The 15,187-nt window shown below is 37.8% G+C and overlaps 1 protein-coding gene across 3 annotated transcripts in view; it reads right to left on the reverse strand.

The window, feature by feature from the left end:
- The window catches only part of ticrr (TopBP1-interacting, checkpoint, and replication regulator), a 46,141-nt gene that overhangs the window by 17,314 nt on the left and 13,640 nt on the right, over positions 1-15,187 (reverse strand). For 2 of the 3 annotated variants that reach the window (XM_060852903.1, XM_060852901.1), the window contains exons 5-14: positions 13,925-14,054; positions 13,507-13,640; positions 11,574-11,777; positions 10,720-10,868; positions 9,102-9,202; positions 7,964-8,057; positions 4,567-4,649; positions 2,939-3,163; positions 1,159-1,246; positions 164-245 (exon numbers count right to left, since the gene is read on the reverse strand). In XM_060852903.1, the coding sequence (XP_060708886.1) occupies positions 164-245; positions 1,159-1,246; positions 2,939-3,163; positions 4,567-4,649; positions 7,964-8,057; positions 9,102-9,202; positions 10,720-10,868; positions 11,574-11,777; positions 13,507-13,640; positions 13,925-14,054 (1,290 nt within the window). The remainder of the gene's footprint in view (positions 1-163; positions 246-1,158; positions 1,247-2,938; positions 3,164-4,566; positions 4,650-7,963; positions 8,058-9,101; positions 9,203-10,719; positions 10,869-11,573; positions 11,778-13,506; positions 13,641-13,924; positions 14,055-15,187) is intronic. The other variant, XM_060852902.1, reaches the window with a different exon arrangement.

A 15,187-nucleotide genomic window follows, 5' to 3' on the forward strand; every position in this document is an offset into this window, starting at 1 on the left:
ACTGCAACAACTCACAAATGGGTGCATCAACAAATGGCAGAGTTATGACTGAAGCAAGGTATTAGCTTCTCTGTAACCAATGAGTTCAATACTCAGTGAAGAAAACTAAATATATATTTAATCATAAATGCTACAGCACAACATAAATATTAGCAAATTGTACCTTGTACTTCCTTTTGTGAAGGTAATGAAGGTAACACTGGGTGTTCAAAAGCAATGGGGAAGCAAGGCTGTAAATTTTCCTGCTACAATAAACAGATTTTATTAGTATAATTTCCAGCTAGACTTATGTTGCAACTTTCCACACAAATTACAAGACATTCATCATATTTTACATTTGTAAAGTTATTTCAAGCGGTTCCTCTAAAATTTCTTTCAAGCCAGAAACTAATAATGAATATATCACCCAAATAAGGATTTAATTTTTTTGGTTTAAACAGTGTAATATAATACAAATGAAAAGTGGATTCTATGAAATTCTTTTTCTAGATAACTACAGCACAGGACAAGTACAATATATAGTTTCACAATGTATCTAATCAATGATGATATTAAACTTTGTAAAGACAGATGAACTAGTGAGATTATCAAATAAAATTTACCATCTTTGAGCTGATCGATTTTAGTTGGAAAAATTAGATAAGGCAATGAAAGCTAAAGAACACAATTCTACTCGGATGCAGGTAGAGTGCATATGCAGAATGTTTGAAGTGGCAGAAAAAGTTTTTTTTCAAAACAACTGTCTAAAAAGAGTTTCTTGGTTTATTAACAGAGACAGCACACAAAAGCAAAGCAGTTATGCCAAAAAAAAAAAATTGGTTAGGCCTCATCTACAATGTTTAAATCTTGAACATTGAGATAGTTACACTGTATTAAAGCACAAAAAATATTTCATTTTCTAAGTGCCCCAAGGTTTACATCAGTTAACTACAAGAAAGAAGGGAATTTTTGTTTTCAGTTAGTCTTGTTCTAGAAGTCAAGGCTGTTCTTTAAAGTAAACTTTTCCTTATGAGAATATTTATTACAATGATGTTTAACAGCAGAAGCACTAAGTTCTACACTGTGAGCTGTATCTATTCTTCCCCAAAACCACTACCACTCCCCCACCTCAGTTCTGATCACACAGTCCTCCCCCCCACCCCCCCCAAACAAACTTACCAGTTCCACAGATTTCTTTGGTATTTGAATTTGTCGCAGATTATGAGAAACCTCAGATACGCTCCGATGCCTCGTCAAGCGAAGGCTCCTAAAAGGCAATATTTGAACAGAACTGGTTCTTGAATGCTGACATTTACTGCACCAAACAAACATTCATTTTATAATTTTAACTCATTGGTTCAAACCATAGTCTGTGCTGGTGATCTAAATTGCAGAAAGTAAATGTGGTTTCTTTCAGAGAATGATGTTTTTTGATCGATAAATCTTAAAATTTGACACAGGACATTCAATCTGACAGCAGCACTGTTCAGTAAAAGGCACTGCTTTAATCAACTGATCTGTCAAATTTGACAAAAGCTGAGCATCAAGTAACAACCAAAATGTCACCCCTTCACCATACTGCAAGATGTGGCTGAAAGGGACAGAGGAATATTTAAATTCTAGGTGGAACAAAGTGGACATGTAGCTCACACTAACAAATACTTTATTTTATGATCTATGCTGCACAATATAAATTTAAAATGATTCATATAGCCTTATTGTCCTCAAAACATCCCAACAATACTCCACAAGCAATGAAATTTGGCATCCAATACTATATTGAAGTGTCAGCCTATATGATTTTCAATGTTATTGTGTGATTGCATTCACACCTCACTTGTATGACAGATCTGTTATTTTTATAACCATCAAATATCATGCTGGAAAACACACAGCTAGAGGCCTCCACATACCTTACCTCAATGCTGCCCACTAGGATTTTAGTCACGTAAAATTAGTACTGGTATGAAAGATTGTCATGATACACAGTTAAAATGAGTAAAAGTACAACACTGATCAGAATGATATTTAGAATTTGGGATTGTATATGCAGTAGAACACAAAAGCAAAATACTGCAGCTTTTGGAAATCTGGGGGGGAAAAAAAAAGTGCAAAGCCATGGATACACTGATGAAATCTTATTGAGCTGAAATGCTAACACTGTTTCTCACTCTGATGTCGCCTACCTTAGTCAGTTGTTATGGACTAGGCCAGACCATTTAAAAACAAACATTCTTAAGCAGGCAGCCCAGTGAAACAAATTGCAAAGTTATGGTCTAAGTGTACAGTGAAAATTACCTGGAGTGAGTTAGGTAGATTGACTATCAGGTTTTAAAACAGACAAAAATTTATTCACAAAATTACACAATGAACAGAATAAAGAACATCTACAGAACTAAGTCTACCCAAACTAGACTTAATTATGCTGTTCTGAATATACGTAACAGCCCCAAAAAGCAAACCCCTTAAACACAGTAAGAATGAAACAAACGCTTACAGGTTGAAGTGAGAAGGGCAGAAGGAGAAAAAGTTTAGCAGCCTTTCTTCACACAGTCCACAGTTGAACTCCCTAAACTAGTTGTGGACTAAACTGCTCAGCTAGAGAGCTGGCCACACCCCTTGACTTGTACAGGTTACTTCTAAAAACATAAAAGCTTGAGCCTAAAGACTAATCTGTTTACTTATAACAAAAGGCCTTTCTGCTCTATACCAAACCCAACCATTTCGTAGTTTGGCCTGTTTACGACCCCTCTGGAAAAAAAAAACAAGGACACAGTATCCTTGAGAAAAGGAACAGCTTTGAGAAAAAAGGACCAGCTTTGTGACACAGTATTTCCAATATGTTCTCTTGCTGTTCATTCACAGGCCTATAATGGTGTTCGCCATGGTTCAAGCAATTTGAGATTACAAATCATTTTGTACAGAAAGACAAACAGGAAAAGAAACAAGACTCTAATACCTTCTCTTTTGAGATGATCTTGTACGTAGTTCTTCCAACTGCTCTCCTTCACAACTTCCAAAATTTGCTTCAATGGCCACCAGCATGTCAGGTGACTCTGTGTTTTGGCTCATGGACTCATCACTCAAGAAGTCAGCAGGAAGCACTGCTGCCAGTTGTGCTGGGACATTCTGTCCTAATCCATAGTATAGCTCACCCAATATCTTTGGCACTGTAAGCAAATACCTGAAAAGCAATATAATTAAAATTACCTGAATCAAGTTAATATAACATTAAAAGAATAACTGAGAGAAAAGAAGATGCCAAATACCATTTGCTCCACCCAGTCATTAATTGTACACAATTTTCTGCCAAAATAAAATCCAACTAACAGATTTATGCTGGACTATAACTAAATATCTAACAAAATATATCTAAAAATACTCCACTCCCAACTTCCCCACTAAATTACAAATGTACACTCCGTATCCATTCAACATCATTCCTATTATTCCTCAAGGCAGGTTTAATATTTTGATATAGTGGACTAAAGTACTTTGTGAAAAATGTGGTTAGAGTTTGAACTCCAGCAGTTCCCCGTCCAAATCTAAAAGGTTGTGTGTACTTTCCGAATGGAAAAGTGAACTACTAAATGTAATATTAAAGTGCATGGTGGGAAAGCAAAGTGCAAACAGACTGCTCTTATGTTGCGAATCTACAACACAACTAATAACAACCTAAGAGGACATACCAAATAAAATAATAAATAATGCGCTACAAACATTGCAGACTTTGAAATATTATACAATACAAATGATTTTTCAACATTATTATTTCCTACATCAAAGTCTTTGAATTTAACATTTTTTTCCAAAGATAAGAAAAGTAAAATATATGAAGTGATGCAGCCACAATGATCATATCCTTTCGTAAACTGACTATAGAATATATGGGCCAAGATTTTATATTGATTTAATTCAATCAAATGTGTCATTGAGGTGATTTCCTGATCTCCATTGACCCACTGGATAAAGACACAATATAAGAAAAACACCAGGTCACAGAGATATAAAATTGATAAGTGATAAGTTCCATTCAATAAGATCTGATTGTAATCTTAAATTTACATCTAACCCCAATAAACTTGTACACGGTGCTTAACAAGAATTATCTAGAATTGTGGAATCTCTACAATGTGGAAAGTGACCATTTGACTCATTGAATCTGTACTAACCCTCCAAAGAGCATCCCACCCAGACCCCTATTTTACTATGGCTAATTCACCTAACTTGCACATCCTAAACACCATGGACAATTTAGAATGGCCAATCCACCTAACCTGCACACGTTTGGAATGTAGGAGGAAATCTGAACATCAGTGGAAGCCTATGCAGTCACGCAAAGAATGTGCAAACTCCATATAGACAGTCACCCAAGGCTGGAATCGAACCTGGGTCCCTGTCATTGTGAGGCAGCAATGCTAACAACGGAGCCACTGTTCTGCCAATACTCGTCTGAAACTTACACAAAAACTCCGCTTCCGCCACCCTTTCAGAAAGAGTTCCAAAGAATCACGACTCTGAGAAAACGTTTGAGCTTAGCCTATTTTAAATGTACATGTTTAGACTGGATGATTATTTTAAACTTACGTGTTTAAGATCTCTTCTTCCAGAAATTTGGCAAGAAAGGTGGTGTCTTTTGTTAGAGATATGATGCGCAGCAAATTTGTCATCTGTAATCAAAACAAAGTGATTACCTTTGGAAAAAGTATTTGACTTGCTAATGTATTATTAAAATACATTTAAACTCCTAGTACAAACCAGTGTCACACTCTGCAACAGGCACGTTACATTCATAATCTTAAACATGGATTGCGCTCTGACAGAAGCTTCTGGAACTGTCATTACTTATTTAAAAGAAAGGACACTGATGAACTATTAAGATGGCTTCTAAGATGACTGTTGCAAATTCAAAACAGCCCAAGTGGCTGGAAAATTCAGACATCGATCATAATGGGAAGCTACCTTCTCTTTGACTGGACATGCCTAAACATCACTTCTTTGGAATTCACACCTGACCAATCTTCAAAGTTTACCCATTAAAAACAAAGTCAATGGACTCTTAGACTCTTATGTCTCTAATTGTGCAATATAACCGAGGAAAGCTGACAATTCTAGTCATCCACAAATTAAATGTGAAAGTGCAACATTTGCCTTCAACAGAATATCAATGACCTTGGGCCATAGGAAATAAACTGGTTGCCTGATACTAAAATTCTTAACTCCCAAAACTCAGAAGAAACATGGCATAGTCTGAACAATAACACTGACAAAACAGCTGTACAAAAAGGCCACGCTACCTTTGCCTTTCAAGAACAGTGCTCAATATACTTTAAAGAGCCTTTAAGCCTGATTCCAACACTCCAATTTCACCTGGGAAAGAAACTGAACCTCCTGACACAGCAGTCACAAGTGTCTGTCTACATGAACTGAATAGCCTTCTCTATGAAGGGTGCTAAGCAATTAACTCAGATAGGCAAAAGTGAGGACTGAAAATGCTGGAAACTGGAGTTTAGATCAGAGTAGTTCTGCAAAAGCACAATAGGACAGGCAGCATCCAAGGAGCAGGAAATTAGACGTTTCAGGCAAAAGCCCTTCATCCGAATTAACCCAGATATTCCATCCCACCCATCTGAAGTACAAGTCAAGAATGGTAAAATGATTCCTTCTTTACCGGACTCTTAAAGATGTGAATTGCTAACTATCTTTTTGATTTAAGAACCATAGACATGCACTAAATTCTGCAATTGCATCACTCTAGAGTGTGGTTGATGTTGTGTCAGATCATTCAGGCTTAGTGTAAATAAACAATCCTGTGTTTAACCCACACAAGACTGCTGCTGTAATTTTTTTAAAATGACCATAGTTTTATCGAGATTTAGAGAAACACATCCAGTTTCTCAAAAAGTAAATCACACATATTAGTCAGTTGAGAAGAGAATTGGAGGCTTCAGTTTTTCTGTCCCCCTAAGACCATAACAAGTCATACATCAATGCAAAACAAATGGTCCAATGGCTGGCTTTTTCTAAAACACAGATCTGTCCAAGTCCATGACCAGCATCTCCAGTATCTGCTCCATTGGGAGTACATCAAAAATTTTGAAGGATACCAAAAGAGAGAGATATTCCAGCGGACAATTTTGACTAAATGCACTTCAAGTATTTATAACATCTGTGAAACATTGTAAAAGTGCATGCCTAATGCATCCCAGCATTTTTTTTAAATTACCCTGCCCTCTGAAGTTGAGTAGCATTTCATATGACATTAAACCCAAGCAGTACAGAACTAACTCATGTCTTATCTAGTAAAAATATTAAGATCATGGTCAGACCTTCAGGATTGTGAGCAACTGGGTGCAACTCAGAAGATGTATTGGGACCTTGTGATAGATTCAGTGCACAGGCTCTACAGAAGTTGCCTAAGTTGTTGAAACTTCCACAGGTTCAATTACCTTATATTTGTTACCTGCCAAGAAAAAAACCCAAGTCTGCAATAGAATTAGAATCAAATATTTTGCTGCAATATCCCTATATTGGACCCACAATCCAAAAGCCTCAATTCATACCACCAGACCAAACTCTTCCTCCTGTCCAGCCAATCCTCAAACCCACACTGATCCCACTCCCTTGTCAATTCTGACTCAACCTGAACACTTGCCCACTCACTTGGTACCATGTCTCCAAGTTCACTTACACAATACACTTTTTGCTCAGCAGCTGTCAAAGTAGCTGGAGAAACTTTGATTGTAGGGAAATGCAGTCAAACAAAAAAAAAAAGGATACGGTTTCAACGCCAATCCTGCCTGTTGTTGAAGGCATAGATTGCTAGCCTGAACAAGAATGCTTCTGCTGGGAAGGCTCCGAACCAGAATTTCACACTGAAAACCACTCCAAAAGGTAAACACGTATGTTATTGACTAATCAGGGTTGCAAATGGGAGGCTGAACTTTACAAGAAACTGGTTAGGTGTCAATTTTGACAAGTTTCCAAGGGTTTTTCATGTTATCTTTCCAAAATCACCACATTACCTAAGCATGTTTAGACAGCCAGTGGCAGAATAGTATTGTCACGGACTAGTAATCCAAAATATTCACACTAACACACGTTTGAATTCCACCATAGTAGATGGTGAAATCTAACCATTGTCGATTGCTGCATCCAACTGGTTCACTAATATCCTTGAGAGGAAATTCTGTCATCCTTACTTGGCCCAGCCTGCATGACTCCAGACCCACTGCAATGCCTTCTGAAATGGCTCTAACATGCCAATCAATTCAAACAGCAGTAAGGAACGAGCAATAAATGCTGGCCAAGCAGTGACACCCATATGAACAAATTAACAAATATAAAAAACCATGCCCCTCCAGTGCCCAGTTCTTTGAATTCTTCCACTTGCCACAGGTGGATGTATGCACCATTGCTGGGATCCCTGACACACCATCTGTAAAACACAACTACATACCCCATCAAGTGTTGCAGCCCAGAGCTCTCCTGCATAATTCATGTGAATTGCCTCCACTTATTGGATAAAGGGAAATTGGCACCCGCTTTGCCAATAGTGACTTGAAAAACCTAATGGATGGGATGGTGTAGAGGAAGGCCATTCTCTTCTCTCAGGACCAGAGACATGGCACCATCCCACCAATCACTGGAACACTGCTGCAGGTCCAAATAGCCTGATTTAAAGATGTGAACTGAAGGCTAAAATGTAGGAGTTTACTTTCAAAAAACAATAGTACTATAGGATTACCAATACATTTTTATGCCAAGCCCATTTCATGCACTCAATGATGTAATAAAGTTTGAGCATCAGTTACAGTATAGTCAGGATCACTCTAGCCAATGCAGAAGAATAATTAATCATATATGAATACCCTTACAAGCTTTATTTGGACATTCTAATAGGGAAACTGTTTGAGATCCGTTGTGCACTTAGAACAAAGACATGCAATTGTGCATTTGGTCTGGGATCTAACACCATACTCACTTCTTCCACAAGCTGTTCCAACTGTTCATTGTCACTCTGCAACGATGGAAACTGCTGGAACATCTCTAAGCGTAACAAGACCTGGAGCTGGCAACTGTAATAGGACCCATCATAAAGATTAACACAAAGATGTCCTCCAACAGATAAATCATAAATGCAGATAAGATTGATCTTTCCTGGCTATACCCCTACCCTACATCATTATTTTCTCCTCAGAGTAATTTAGTTTAATGTATAATTTTCTAGGTTGGTTATCTGGTGTGAGCACAGACCATTCTTAAGTCAGGTACGCAAAACTCAAGTCAGAAGCAAGTTAAATTTGCTTATAATTTACTTTTCCTGCAAATAGGGCCTTAAGCCAACTCAATCATTATACAGGTGGCCTCTGATTAAAGCACATTTCAATTGTGTTTTCTATTTAGCATCATTTATAAATTAGGTAGATTCCCCAGAGAACAATGCCTCTAAATTTCAAGTGCTTACTGTACAAGCCTGAAAACAAATTGTAACTTTGCATGTTCAGACTTTCTTTTAAGAGAAAAACAACCATTATTCTACTTTACTAATTCCCTTGCACTTCCCACTCCCAATCCTACCGCTCACTATTCCATCCCAAGCCCATCCCTCCCAACCTTCTTGTTCATATTCAGGGTAAGGAAGGCAAAGGGGTGGTGACATGGAGCATTAAGCCAGAGAGACAAGACAGGAAAGCAGTGAGTAAAAGGCATTAAGTAGGAGGCTCATGGAAAAGTGTAAGCAAGTTACAAGTTAGTAAGAAAGAGATGTTTGGGCCAATAGCTTCAAGGGAGTCATATGTTTTAATGGAAAAAACTCAGGAACAATCCAGAGTAATTACATATTTTCTTATGGGAAATAATTTTAGGAATGCGGTTTGAGTGCTACATGAGGGATGGGCATTCTTTAATACAGTAAATTTCCGTTTCCTGTAATACACACAGAGGGATAGCTTGAATTATACATTTCATCAATGGGGATAATTTTTCTTTGTGGATAGTTTCATGCAGGTTTGCTAGAACCATCACACTTGGGACAAGTATTGAATTAAATATACTGCATTTGAGTGTCAGTAAGTGGATAAATACAACATGATGTCATCAATTTAAATAGTGTTACTTACTCTCTGACTTTGAGTTCCTTATTCTCCTGGTTTCCATACTGCTGCCGAATGGATTTAGTGCTCTTCAGTAATTGCATTCGAATCAAATTTATACATGTAGTCTTTAAATAAAAGAGGCAAAACTGTTACATTCAAAAGGTACATAAACTAATCAGTATTGAAACTATACTGCATTCAGAATTTTGAAAAGGCACCCAGCAGTAAGACTATGCAGTTGTCCTTCCAAATTTGATTCTCCAGGAAGCTCTGGTGGCAATAACTGTGAGCTTTTCAAAATAGAATTTATAGCTCATATTGAGTTGCAGAGTACTGCATAGAATTTACAGCAGAGGAAGTAGCCATTTGGACAACAGCCTCGTGCTGGTGTTTATGCCGCCTGACACTCTTCACTTCACTCAATCAGCATTTCTTCAAGCTTATTTACCTTCCCCATGTATCTGTCTGCATTAGCCACCTGAATTCCTCATGGTAAAGTGATCAACATCCTCATCACTCCTCCAGAGACATTTCTTTCGAATTCTCTATAGTACTTAGTGACAATAGTATATAGTGTGCCCCTCAAAAAAAGGGGCACACTATAGCTTCTATAGCTTCTCTAGTAATTTCACAGTTGGTGCACCTTTTGGTCTTATCTTCTCTGAAAAAGAGGAACAGTTCCACCCTGTTCCATCTTCTTTGATAGAAATATTCTCTTAATTCTGATTAGTTCCAGCAAAAATCTATTTGTATTTTCCCAGTGGTTCTGTATCCTTTTTGGAGCTTGAACTCCAATGGTGGTCTAACCAAGATTCTAAACAGGTTTAACATAGCATTTTTGATACTTATTTCTATCCTGCTAGAAATAAAGTTCAGTCACTATTTCCACGTTTTGAAAATCTCATTATACAAATCATAGAGTTTGCAGGTTTGGATGCTGCTGTTAAAGACGACTTGGTGAGATACTTCTCACTGTCGCCACTGTGTCCCATTGGAGGAAACAGTGCATGCTTATGATGTTAGACAGAATATGACGCCATACCAATTAAGCAGGCTGATCTGTCCTAAATGACGAAGGAGGATTACACCAAAACGTCGACTTCTCTATCCTTTGATGCAATCTGGCTTCCTGTGTTCTTCCAGCCACCTGCCTGTCTACTTTGTACGAAATTACGTCAATCTTCAAGTGCTGCTGCAGCTCCAATCACTCAGGAAAGAAAGTATTCTATCAGACTTCTGACTGGTACCTTATATGCAGTCAACAGGCTTTAAATCTGGCAAGTTATTCTCCACCAGAATTTACAGTTTCTGCTGTTTTTGGTGCTACTCAATTACACGGCTAGTCTAGTTCATGGAGATAGATTTAGAGCTGGCAGTATGTCATTCACCAATTGAATATTGAGAGATGGTTAAATTCTGTCTTGTGCGTTAAAGTCTACATAATTCTTATAACATAATTGTATTAGCATATGAAACACAGGTGACAATATTGCAATAACGTGTAATAATATATAGCAACTGATTTCAAATTGCTAGGATTCATCTAAATTATAAATCATTTAAGATTTTTTTGTAAAAGCTTTGCTGATATGATTACATTACTTCAGAATTACCAGGCCATCAAATTAGAAGCTGATAATACCTCATGAACATTAGTGTTTGCAGATTTCAGGTACATTTTAATGACTAAGACTGTATTCTGTATGAAACTAAGCTGGGACAATCCATTTGCCACATGCTTCTGGTAATTTTCTTTCAAATTGGACATCATCTCCTCTTCGCTATTAAAATCTGTAACAGAGACATAATGAGAAATCAAAGTTTGATGTTGCAAATATGCAACAAGTAAATAATAGTCAGTAGTGGAAGATAACTTGCTTTTAACTGTTTTTTTTCTACTCAGATCTAATCATGCAATTTTCCATAATGGAATGTTGGATAGGACAAGATATAATTTTTAAAGATCTTATTTTACATTTTTAAACTACTAAACTAAAGGAATTGCGCTCAACATATCTGCATCTTTCTGTGATAGGTTTCACAGGCACTCAAGACTCTCAGTCCATTGTTCAATATTTTAGTCTTAACCCAATCCCTACTGAACACCAAAGCACAACACAAAACTGTTCCTCTTCCATTAATGCAATGGTGATCAACTGAACAATTTTACTGCTTTTGCAAACTATTTTCCTAATCAACTTATTCAGAGATGTTATTACATATCTCTGGAGCATGTGGAACCTGATCCCACGTCTTTTGGTTCAGGGGTATAGACGCTACCTCTGCGCCACAAGAGGGGCTTCTGCTTTCTCAAACCTCTCATGCAATAATGAATTGCATGTGACTGACTAATGTTTCAAATAGTCAATTAAAGCCTAAGCATCTATACTTACTCTTCTCAAAGTGTTCCAAACATCTCAAAACAGTATTTCATCTAAAATAAACAACACAGAAACCGATCCATCATTTTGGCAAAAGACAGTTAGTAAGACATACCTACAGTAATGTTCTTAATTCTTTTAGATTTTTGTTTGTTCCCCAAATGCATTTTGGGCTGATGCACAGGCTCATCCCCAATGGAAAGTTGCATCCCATCTGGTTGGTTTTTTTGTGCCTTAAGATTTAGTCGAGCGACATTCAACATCTGAAGTGAGCGACTCATTGACCTCATCCTCTGCCGAACAGGGGTTCGAGGACCACCTGAAATTAATTTAACAAAAATATTCAAGACAGGAAAGGAAGATCAGAAGTGATCTATTGAGCAAGCTAACCAAAGGAGAAAGTTACAACTGGCCAAGAAGTTTGATCAAAATGGCCTGAGCTCTCTCAAATGCTAATATGCTGAAGTTTTCCCAAAATGAGTTGTATCCTAGGCTGTTGAGGGAGCGAAGGGAGGAGGTTGTGGTCGTAATTTTCAAATACTCTCTGGCCAAGAATGAGTTGCCAAAACATTGCCATTATTAAAAGAAAAAGAGATTGTGTTTCACAGCTGAGATCAAGTCTGTTGTAGGGGTAATCAGGAGTGTTATCAAGGGCAATGCATTCAATTCCAGATCAATGTATTTAAGTAAGCTTATGATAAGGTCCCACATCACAGACTGGCCAAGAAAGTAAGAGCGCATGGAATCCAAGATAAAATGGTATATTAAGCCAATTTTGGATCCAGAGCTAAAGCAGAGGGTGATGGTACTGGGATGTTTCTGCAACTGGAAGTCTGTTTCCAGCAGAGTTCTACAAGCCTCAGTTCTGGGGTCTAGAAGTATGCAGTACACATGAATGATTTGGACATAACTGTACCAATAAGCTCAGAGATGACACAAATATGGTAGGGTTTTAAATAGTGGGGAGGATTGCTGTCAACTGCAGGAGAACCTCAATGGACTAGTCAGAGCGTAGTGATAAATGGAATTCAACCTGGAAAAGGGGGATGTATGCAGTTGGGGAGAAATAACATTAGTACTTTTCAGAGTCCCACCATTCATAGTGTGATGCCTGGTGTAATAAAGGTCAGAGGACGTTGGTGTGTCGAGTCAAAGATCCCTGAAGGTAGCATGGCAAGTAGATAAGGTGACATATGGTACTTTTGCCATTATTAGTAGGGGATATGGAATACAGAAAAAGGATACACTGGAATTGCACAAAACACTTGTTAGGCCACAACTGGAGTACTGTACACAGTTCTGGTGTGAGATTGCACCAGGGAAGGTGCAGAGGAGATTTACCAGGATGCTGCCTGTGCAGGGGTGTGTGAACTATAAGGAAAGATTGGATGGGCTAGAGTTGTTTCCCATGGAAGTGATGGTTGAGAGGGAACCATATGTGTGAGGTTATGTGGGGCATAGTGTGAATGCAAAGGCACTTGTCCCAATAAAAGTGGGGTGAATAACTTGGGCTTTGAAGTAAGGTTCAAGGTAAGGATCGAGAGAAGAGTCAAGTAGAAATGTTTTCATTCAGAGGATGGTGGGAGTCTGGTACATTCTGCCTGAAAGAGTAGTTGAGTCAGAAACTGCCTTAACACATAAGCGATGTTTAGATATTCACTTGTGTTGCCACAGCCTCCAGGGCTGTGGGTCAAAAGCTGGAAAATGGGATTATAGTGGAATCAGATCGTTGTTGACCAGTGATGACATGATGGCTCAAATATTCTTCTTCTGCAGTGTAAATGTCTATGAGTCTAATTTGAATAGGATTTATCTTGAGTCAGAATCTACCTTGCCTTACACATTTTAACAGCATGTTGATATTCAATGTTTGAGATCACAATATTGATCAATTAAATCAAAGGCAAGGAACAGTACCACAATTGAGACATCTCATTTGGAACAGAAAGGAAAACAACTGTAGAATGTGGAGAAAAGGGAGAAAAAGCATCAAGGCAATCTCCTTTAACATTTTTCTTTAAATTCCAAGCAAGTTATTCTATACTTACGCTGTCTTCTTTTTACCCCATGGTCTGCAACTTCAGCTTCATCTGCAGATTTCTTCTGGTAGAACTCAGCTAACTGATTAGTTAGGGAGGTTTCATAGTCCATGTTAGCTTTCTCATCAACTCCTTGCATTGACCTAATGCACAAACAGCAAGTTCAGAAGGCTTTAGGAAACTGTAACTTAATCATCCGTACAGTACACCTTTGTCACTACAATTTAATCAAGTTACCTGAATGATTCCCTTAGAGTACAGGTATGTTACAACAACACAAATGTAATCTTGTGGAGCTTTTTAAATTTCTATGCTAGCAAATGAGGCCAGAATTTCATTGTGTCAGTATTTCATAAACTGTTTTACACAAGTTATTCAACTTTATTGAAAAGTGTACACTTTTGTCACAACAATTTAATCAGGTTACCTGAATGATTTCATTAGAGTAGAGCTCGGTCCTGATAACTCAGATAACGGAAACCAGCCTTCAGCAAAAGAAATCCTTTGTTGCGAAGTCTCAGCCAGCTCCTGTTGTACCCAATCTGGAAGAGTAACTTCTTATGGAAGAAAAGACAAGTTCAATTCAAAATTTTAATGTATATCATTAGCCAGATTTGGCAACTTGAAATTTATCACATTGGGAAGAGTAGGGTTATGTTATTTTACTTTTTCCTTTTTTAAAAAAAAAGATTTCCTACAGTATGGAAACAGGCCATTCGGCCCAACAAGTCCACACCGACCCTCCAAACAGCAACCCACCAGACCCATTCCCCCTATCCTATATTTATCCCTGACTAACACTATAGGCAATTTATCATAGCTAGTTCACCTGACCTGCACATCTTTGGATTGTGGGAGGAAACCGGAGCACTTGGAGGAAACCCATGGAGAATGTGCAAACTCCACACAGACAGTCACCCTAGGTTGGAATCGAACCCAGGTTTCTGGCGCTGTAAGGCAGCAGTATTAACCACTGAGCCACAATGCCACCTACCCCCTCCCTCCCACCCCACAAGATTAGGAAATTAGAGAAATCAAACCTCACTGACATTTTGATCTCTTACAAATTTCAGAGGCAGAAAACATGGATTCAAGTGCATACTGAATTCATGGAATGGAATCCTCAGCTAATAGGCAGACAGCACGGAAAAACTCACAGCAAGGTTAAGTGTATTTGAGGATTGGGTAACAATTTTTTGGACTAGCTAAAATGGACGACAAGTTTATTCTTTCTAGATTCCTTGACTAAAGGTATGCTTCATCTAATCAGATTTGTGAGCTGTTTAAAGATCACTATTTATTATTTGTATGTTTAGTACTTGATTTGTATTAAAAAGATTTCTAGCTGTTTAAATTTACAAAGTTAGAAATGAAATGCTAGCAAATGGGGCCCAATTTATAATTTATGAGTTATAAATTATAAACCCATAATTTATTCAACTTCATTGAAAAAAAATGTTCCTTTGCTGGGCTACTGTGTGATTTATTCCCTTTCTCTAGTAGAGTTTGATTTTAAGGAAGAGAAATGGAATACAAACCTGTCAAATAATACTGCTTTAAACAGAGATCAAATCCCCAGACAAGATTGGCTTTATTTCAGGATATTTTTCAATCAACCTGTTCAAATATGTTAAAACACACCTCTGAAGCAGGTCGGATTTGAACAAAGGCACAAGAGCTTACTGTTAAG

Source organism: Hemiscyllium ocellatum, chromosome 39 (genome assembly GCF_020745735.1).
Source record: "Hemiscyllium ocellatum isolate sHemOce1 chromosome 39, sHemOce1.pat.X.cur, whole genome shotgun sequence".
In the NCBI taxonomy this organism is placed as follows: Eukaryota; Metazoa; Chordata; class Chondrichthyes; order Orectolobiformes; family Hemiscylliidae; genus Hemiscyllium; species Hemiscyllium ocellatum.